Consider the following 9,171-nt stretch of genomic DNA (forward strand, 5'->3'; position numbering starts at 1 on the left):
TGCCCAATCGATTAGTTTTTGTGGTGCTTGATGGCGTGCAAATACTCTAAATGCAACCAGACACAAGCACAAATATCACAACCCTTTGAGAATAGTAACAAAAATTATTGTTTAGTTCAACTTTCAAATTTGTAGTTTGAGCAGACAAAGGTAATGGGAGTTCGAGGAGATGGCTCTAACTCCTTGGAAAGGTTTTCAGCCTCTGGAGCTTGAGGACCAGGTAGTTCTGTCTGGAGAGATTCAGGCGTGGTGGCTATGGCTCTGCCCTTTGGCTCCCACCCATGCTTTGGGGTGGAAAGAGCAAGAGTTGGAGCACACCACGGTGAGAGGGGAGGTGGGAGCCTAGGAGAGGGTGTAGACACGGTGCTGCCCTGCAGATAGCTTAGCACAATATGGGCTTGGCACTGGGTAGGCCACACACAGTGCCCTTGTACAAGCAGCAACTCCTTTGAGTCATGTCTTGAGTGTGCACAAGGCTTTCCTCTTTCTTCTTAAAAGACTGTGATCGCTGTCTTTGACTTTTCCATGAAGGTAGATTAACCAGTGCTATAGGCAGAGAGGATGCAGAAGAACCACTGTTGATATTAAGAAATAATATAGCAAAAACAAAAGCAGTTTCAAAGGATGTGCTGTTGTTTCTTTTAAACCAAACTAGGTCAGATGAAGTGAAGACCTACTTTTGATTAAGCCACCACAATGAGCACTTGACAACACAATCGACAGTAAATGCTCATTTGTTTTCATATAAAAACAGAAGCTATGAATGTATTTGAAGATCTTTGCAAATGGCTGCCCTAAATGACAATAGTACTTATCTCTGTGTTCCGGGGTGATTTCTGCAAAATGTTTCTCGCTGTCTTGCTGCTTTACGAATTGCAAAACAGGCATCTCAACCTCTTATACACTTGCCTGATATGTGTGTAGTCTATCCCAAGGTGGCAAAATATGGCCTTGGCTCCCCCTCCCCAGCCCCAAGGATCTGGGGGAAGGTGCGTATGTGTTGGACATCCTCACCTGGACTGGTGTTGATGTTGTCACAAACATTGGGACTGGCGGTTTGATGTGCTGAGCCCTCGATCATGGGACTTGCCCTTATGAAGCTCGTTACTACAAAGGGGAGGCTAAACTTGCATATAATTGTGCCTAAGAGTCTCCCCCTGAGTACCTCTTTGTTGCTCAGATGTGGCCCTCTCTCTCTCTAACTGAGCCATCTCGACAGGTGAACTTGCTGCCCTCCCCCCTACATGGGACCCGACTCCCAGGGGTGTAAATCTCCCTGGCAACACAGAGTATGACTCCCAGGGATGAATGTGGACCCGGCATCGTGGGACTGAGAGTATCTTCTTGACCAAAAGGGGGATGCAAAATGAGAAGAAATAGTTTCAGCGGCTGAGAGATTTCAAATGGAGTCGAGAGGTCACTCTGGTGGACATTCTTATGCACTATATAGATAACACCTCTTAGGCTTTAATGTATTGGAATGGCTAGAAGTAAATACTGAAACTACCAAACTCCAACCCAGCAGTCTGGACTCCTGAAGACAATTATATAATAATGTAGATTACAAGGGGTGACGGTGTGATTGTGAAGACCTTGTGGATCACACCCCCTCTATCTAGTGTATGGATGAGTGGAGGAATGGGGATAAAAACTAAAGGACAAATGGGGTGGGATGGGGGGATGATTTGGGTGTTCTTTTTTCACCTTTATTTTTTATTCTTGTTCTGGTTCTTTCTGATGTAAGGAAAATGTTCAGAAATAGATTGTGGTGATGAATGCATAACTATGTTATCATACTGTGGACAGTGGATTGTATACCATGGATGATTGTATGGTGTGTGAATGTATTTCAGTAAAACTGAAGTTAATAATTAAAAAAAAAATATGGCCTTGGGTTCCAAAGGTGTTTTAAAGATGTTAGGATGTCAATCCCTGTACATTATTGTAATTAAAGTGCTACTTTTCTTAGATGCCTCAGATACCTGGTAGCAAATGTGTTACAGGGGAACTTTATAATTAGCTGTAGAGGTTCCTAAAGCACAAGCATCATAGGAACCATTCAGCTCTTTTGAGATCTATTCTTGCATTTAGATATAATGAGTACCTCTGTTATAGATGCCTATACTTCCAATACTAGAGTTTTTATTTACTCTGCCCTTTGACAAAAATCGAGATCAACTATATCATTGGGCTTCAACTGTAAGCTTGTAGAACTAGCAATTAGAAAATCTGATTCTAGTCTTATTTAATATCCTTGTGATTCTGGTCTAATGTACAAAATGGGATGGTTTATTTTTCTATAAATCAGTGAGAAACTACATTTTTTTAAATATATAGTCCATTACAGTCTCCAAATGTATATCTCCAACCTGGATTTCTCCCTAAACCCCAAACTCATCTCTATTTCCTATTCAACACTGACTGACTGTAGGCTTCTCTAGCTTAACTTGTCCAAAACCAAATCCTCACCACTGTAAAACAACCAACCAACAAAAACAACAGTCATTCCCAGTCTTCTCTGTCTCGATGAATTGCAAGTCCCTTTTTCCATTTTATTGTTCAGATCAAAATTCTGGGAGTCATCCTTGATGCCTCACCTTTCACATTTCCTATCTGGCCCATCACCCAATGCAGTTTGGCATATCTTCAAAACATATCCATAATCTGACCCCTTCCCACCACCTCTGCTGCCACAACCTTGGTCCCAGTCATTATCTCCTGTTCCCTGTGATTGCAGTAGCCTCCTGACTTGTCTCCATGCTTCCTCCCTTGCCCCTTTAATCTGTTCTCAAAACAGCAGCCAGAGCAATTGTGTCATCTTCCTGCTCCAAATCCCTCCCCTGGTTCCCATCTCACTCCATAGCACTTGTCACTGCCACTATTATATACCTACCCTGTGTGCTTATTATTTGCTCCATTCACTGGTATTTGAAGTCCATGATAGCAGTGACTTTGGTTCTCTCTTGTAATGCCAGTGTTCAAAACATTTCCTATCACGTAATAGGAACTCAAGAGATGTTTGAATATTTGAATGAATGAATGGATGAAACAATGAGGATCTCTATCTACACTTTCATCTCTCCAATGGCTTAATGGGGAAATGTTTCAAGTATTTCTTTTATACACATAGTGATTTAAATATGAAAGTAATTTGTGTCCTTTGTGAATATTACAGAATTATGAAATGAAAAGGCTAAGTCACCCTCTTACCAATATATAGAAGTCACAACTGTGTCTTTCTAAAACATTATTCTAGATATAAATGCAATATCCCTATAGACATTTTTCTTTTTTCAAAATTAGGATCATATCATACAAATTGTTCAGCAACTTTTTTTTTTCCCCACTTCACATTTTATCCTGGACTTTCTTCCATATCAGTGCATCCAAAAAATTATGAAACTCACATTTAGTAAAGACTTACATAGGCAGGTTGGCTAAAGAGAGATATTTTGTGAATAAAAACATGACTTTAATGATTTTGTTCATTACATGATAGGCTCAGTAAATGGGGATCTCAGGATTTCTGAGGCCTGGTGGTGCTTAGACACAGCCTAAGGTACTTATTATGTCTGTTATATTAGTAAAGAAACCTACATTTCATGGCACTTAAGTCACCATACTCACACACAAACACACACACACACAAATATTTCTTTTAACCCTAAGCCTGTGAAGAAGGTGCTAGAATCTATATCTTATAAGCAAAACAATTAAAGCATTAAATGATTTTCCCAGCTTCCTATAACTGGTGAGTTGTAACCTCAAATCTAGGTCTTCTGATCCCTCAGTGTGTTTGTGGAAACTGTTGTAGGGAAGGGCTGATGTGGTATTTTTAGTTCTATATCAGAGTCCTTCCTTTACCACAGAGTGATCTCTCTCTCTCTCTTAACTTTGCCAGTGCCAGGGGTTTTGAGTTTTTAAAGAAGCATCTCACTTTGTTTTTTTTTCCCTCTCTGGAAACCCTTGTAATCATTTAGCAGATTACAAATAGCAGCCTGTAGTCCCGGGCTGCATATCAAAGGTAATTAAATCTCAGGAGTTTGTCAGGATTCATAAACTGCTTAAGTTCTATGCTTACTTTTTATAAATGTAGCATAACTTTGTGATTAAATTGCAGCTTGGAATTCAGTCTGGGACCACGTATGCTTTTGCTTGTATAAAGTCATATGTATTTTCACTCAAGGTTAGCAGAGCTGGCCAAAGAAATGGAGGAAAATAAAGTCTCTTTAAAAAGAAAAAAAAAAAAAAGGCATATATTGGATTCCTTCCTCTCTTCCACCCTGAGCCCACCCCACTTCCCCCCAAGTTCAAGGGCAAGGAATGAGCCATCATGGCAAATGTATGTAAATTATAGAAATGGTGAAGTCTGGTGAGGCTTCAAGAGGATGAAAAGCTGCCAAAAAGCTTTTCAGGTTGGTTCAACATTTCTGCCTGGGAGAGGTTCATTTGCATAATTCCCATGATCCTCTGGAGTTCCTTGTTTGAAAAGAAGAAAGGGAAAGCTTCCTATAGTCATAACCTAAGGGTGTCTTCTTTTGACATTGCATTGACATTGTACTTCAGTAAAACAACATTTAGAGTAGTGGTCTATGAGCAGTAAGATCTCTGCGAGCTACTTTTCCCAAAGCTCTTGGAGTTTTCTTCATATCTGATCTAGTGATATTTAAGCAAAGTGACCTAGTGTGATGGTTTAATAATATTTAAGTGGTGTCAGCATATTTCCATGTCTCCCTTCTGTTCCTGTTGGATGAGCTTGAATTAGTTTGCTTGTTAAATTAAAGGAATTCAATCGATCTCTTATCCTATATTATCTTAAAGTTATTCTGACTACAGGTACAAAGGGAAAGGGTAGAGGAACCTTACTATGTATATACAGAAAACCTGCTGCGGTTAAACTTTTCCCTGCTTCAGTACCCGGAAGAGAGCCCATTTCTTAAGAGATTGACAGCCATAAGTTCTCTGTAAGACACAGCTTTATAGAATTGAAAACAAAGAATCCAAAAGTTTAGGGAAAAGCAAACAAACCAACCCAGAAAATGCAAGCTCTCAGCATACCACCCAATCTTGAGTACCCTGAATGGCTATTTTACTAGTACCTGGGAGTACAACAGCAGATCACACAGGCTAGAGACTGAAGGTCTTGAGCTCATAATTTCAGCAGAAAACTGAGATCCAAGATGATTTACACAAGGTGACAAGGCTGGTTAATGGCCAGATAGGGACTAGAACATGTGATTCTGAGTCCAGTCCAGTGAGCTCCCTCTATACCTTTAGTAGACCTAAACCTTTGATTTCTTGAGGAAGTTATGATTTTAAACATTCTTCCCATTTGGCCAGAAAGAGTGCCCTGCCCCAGTGTGGGACTTAGCAGGAATTATGGTCATGCCGGCCATATACCATTGAGCATCCCAGTTGGCCATCTGTACCAACCTGGAAGCTGACTCTTCCTTTTCCTTTCTGAAACCGTACTTGAGAGAGTTAATAAATTAACCTCAGGCCTTGTAGAAATTGCAATCTCTCTTAGAAGACGTGTAAAATTGGTATTTATATTTAATTCCTACAATTTGGAAGAACTTGAAACCTCAATTAGATATCGGCTCCCATCTGCTTCTGGCCGGCACGCAGCACTCTTATTAGATGACCCGGAGGCTGCTGAAGGCCGCCAGTCACCTTCGGATGTTTTCCTTAACGACGTGTTCACAGTCTCTCAAGAAGGAGCTCCAGATGGTGAAGGCAACTCTGCAGGCCATGATCCTGCAGCTCCAGCCAGCAAAGGAGGCAGGAGAAAGAGAGGCTGCAGCTTCCTGCGTGACAGCTGGTGTGCGGGAAACACAGGCCTGAGGCGAGAAGGGGTGGGGAAAGGAGGGTGGGTCCCCTCCTCATCAGTATGGACTGGCGGGGGCTGCCTGGGTAATGAAACCCCCTCTCCCTACACTAGCCATGCTCACCTCCGCCTTGCATGGCTAATGTGCCTGAATCGATTATGCAGACACAGAGCCTTGCGATCTCCCAGCGGAAAAGTCCACGTTCATTCTCAGGAGGGTGAGATCAGAGAGTCTGCAAATTGGAATATGGAGAAAGGGGAAGGATTTTCTAAATTTCCTTTTAAATGTCAGTCAGAGGTTCTTTTACCACGTCTCTAATGGGAGCATCCCTGTTCAGGATTTGAAAATCTTCGCATCTCAGCCCCTTTCAGAGAGAAGTTGGGGTGAATTCTGCCAGGAGAATTTATCTTTTCCCATGCCATCTTGCTTCTGCAGCAATTAAAATATTTCCTGACTCAAGAACCTATAAAAAGGACACCAAACATAAATCTCCCTGCTCCATATCTGCTATACTTACCTAGAGACCTGGGATATAAGAGAGCTAATTAACCCCAGAATCTGGAATTAACAGCTATTCACCTTACTCCTCCTTGTGATTTACCACTATCTGGGAAGAATTAATAGGAAATTTTCCACAAGATGTATTTTAAGGTAACAGCCTCCCATGATGCACAGCCTTTTGGTGTTTCCTTTTTGGGAATGACTGTCTCTATAGAAACAATCCCTGAGGGTCCTCTGTTTCATCAGAACATCCTAAAGTTCACCTACAATATGGGTGGGACCGGTGTGAACAGATTAGTTGACATGTATAAACTTTTGAGCCATTCCTGTTTTCCTCCCCAATCTGTTTCATTCATTGCCAGGCAGGAAGCAGCCATGAAAACCCTCAGCCTGTGCTGTGTCCAGTAAGGAGGTGGCATTGCAGCCTCCCTGCTGCGGCACTCCTTTGGCCCAGCCAGAACTTCTGTTGAGGTAGCTGCAAAACAAGCTGAGTTCAATTAAGCAGCATTTCCCACAGTGTACTTAGGAAAATGGCCCCAAGAGATGCTCCACAAACAAAGGGGTCCCCTTTCTGGTCCAGTACATCTGGGAAATAGGCCATACCACTATTTCTGCTTGGAGATCCCACAATGCACATTAATATATTAAAGTCAATGAGAGATCCTATGGTGAAGAAACCCCTTTGATTTTGTCTAACCCCAAACTTCCTAAGTTTAATGGATTTTTTCTTTCACATAAAGCCTATTAACATCACACTGATCTAGCGTTGCACTTCACTGCTTTCTCTGGGGAAGTCCTAGTCCAAACACTGATATAGATCACTTAAATGTGTGTATAATAGTTAGAGAGCGAACTCAGACTTTTGCAGAGTGTTGACCTTAAAAAAATACATGCCGCAATTGTAAGTTTAGACAATTATTTGTTCTTTTTGCACATCTGTTCTTATTTATCCTTACAGGGTTAGTGTTGTTTCTGCCTTCTGTTGGATCCAAGGACATATGAAAATGTTTGCCGTTTCCTAAACTCATATTGTCATTTTAAGATAGTTGGTATCTGCTAAACCATCCACCTTGTTTAGGACTTCCTCCCTCCGTGAAGAAGATGCCCTTGCTTAAATCAGCAGTTAGCTGTGGGTCTTGGGAACAAAGTAAATGCACAGCTTTTTTTTAAATAAACTATACATGTTTTAGGAATAAATATGATTAATTTTGTTCCTGGGATTTTTGTTTTTTTAATGATGGACCAAATTCTTGAATAATCCATCATCTTGTCTAGAAAAATATTATGCAGTAATCACATAACACTTGCAATCCTTGAATTAATTCCACTGAAGCAAAATTTGGAAAGAACCAGTGTTGACCATATTGCCAATAATAAATTCCTATTTTGACATATATAAAAAGCCTTCAAGACACAAGAGGTCTTAGTGTTCACAAGCTGTGGTAGATTTAATCATGTCCTCTGCAATTTCTAAGCCCCTGCCCTGTGGGTGTGAGTTCCTTTGTGAATGGGATCTTCTAAAAGCCAATTAAGGTAAGGCCGATCTGAAACAGGGTGGTATGACAGGAGTCCCTATAAGCAAAGGAAATGTGGACATGGAACTAAAACCAGAGTAGGAAACAGAAAGAGACAGATCACCATGTGATGGAGGCAGAGATGGATTGCCGACAAGCCACCACCATAGTGATAACAGACTTGGGAAAAGGCATGGCCTGCCAATACTTTGCTTTCGGACTTCCAGCCTCCAAACTGTGAGCCAATAAATTCCTCTTGTTTAAACCAACCAGTTTGCAGTGTTTGTTACAGCAGCCCTGGCAAACTAAGACTAACCCAAATGTTTTGAATTTCTAAGACACCATCATGAAATAATTCCATGAGGTCATGATGTTTGAAAATTGCGAAAGCTAATAACTGCTCTGAAGATGCCCCAAATAAGTTTCTTGATATCTCTGGTGGTTTGCTGGTTCATCTAAATTCTTGCTGAGAAGCCTGACCAGGTTTCAGCATTGCAACAGATGCTTTAACCAGATGCCGCCACTTGTTTCTCTTCTATACTTGGTCCTACAGTCATTCCAGGAACCCTGTTGAAAATACACAACCTTTTCTGGACAAGCCTATTCTCTTTAGCTACTTTGATCCTAGAAGACCCAGGAGTACGTATCTCAAACCTTAACAGAAGGCTTTTTTTTTTTTTTTTTTTTTTTGCCAGTGTAGCAGAAAAACATCTGAGAGGTTAGGGGTTAGGACTTTGATTTAAAAGCAACAAAACAACAATACAAATTTAAGCTTTTAAGGAGACAGCCAAGTACTGCCAGCAAAAGTTCATATTGAAAATGGTGACTTAGTCTGATTTCATGGTGGCATGGTGGGAGAGAATAAATAATGTGTTGCACTGCCCACAGGCTGAGATGCTGGCATGCCAAATTGCCACCCATCTACCTTCCACCAGCTCTGAGCTAGGCATGTTCTAAATCAGTAATAGCCCCAGCTCCTTCCACTTTCCAGAAATTTCAGGATTGAATTGATCCTCCCACAAATCAAATTAGTATGTACTACCTAAAACATTTTTTCCTCTCCAGTTTGGTTTCCCCTCCCCAGGAACATGTTGGGGCCCATAGGGGTTGGCTGCTAAGCTCTTTATAGTGAATATCTCCTTTAATCCTCCTATCAAGCTGATGAGTAGGTATTTGCAGATGAGGAAAGAGAGACTTAGGAAAGCTAATCAACTTTCCCCAGGGCACAGAGCTGGTAGCGGTGCAGTGACACAGGAACCCATGCTCTTAACTGCGAGACATGGAACTTACTCGTTCACTGGGTTTAGAACACGAGCTCACCTGGTGAG

At 41.3% G+C, this 9,171-nt stretch overlaps 1 protein-coding gene across 2 annotated transcripts in view; it reads left to right on the top strand.

The window, feature by feature from the left end:
- The window catches only part of DISC1 (DISC1 scaffold protein), a 403,772-nt gene extending 395,660 nt beyond the window's left edge, over positions 1-8,112 (top strand). Inside the window, exons 13-14 of one of the 2 annotated variants that reach the window (XM_037820932.1) lie at positions 5,705-5,845; positions 7,288-8,112. In XM_037820932.1, the coding sequence (XP_037676860.1) occupies positions 5,705-5,844 (140 nt within the window). In that variant the 3' untranslated portion in view covers position 5,845; positions 7,288-8,112. The remainder of the gene's footprint in view (positions 1-5,704; positions 5,846-7,287) is intronic. The other variant, XM_037820929.1, reaches the window with a different exon arrangement.
- Positions 8,113-9,171: the final 1,059 nt, after the last annotated feature.

This window comes from Choloepus didactylus, chromosome 2 (genome assembly GCF_015220235.1).
Source record: "Choloepus didactylus isolate mChoDid1 chromosome 2, mChoDid1.pri, whole genome shotgun sequence".
Taxonomy (NCBI): Eukaryota; Metazoa; Chordata; class Mammalia; order Pilosa; family Megalonychidae; genus Choloepus; species Choloepus didactylus.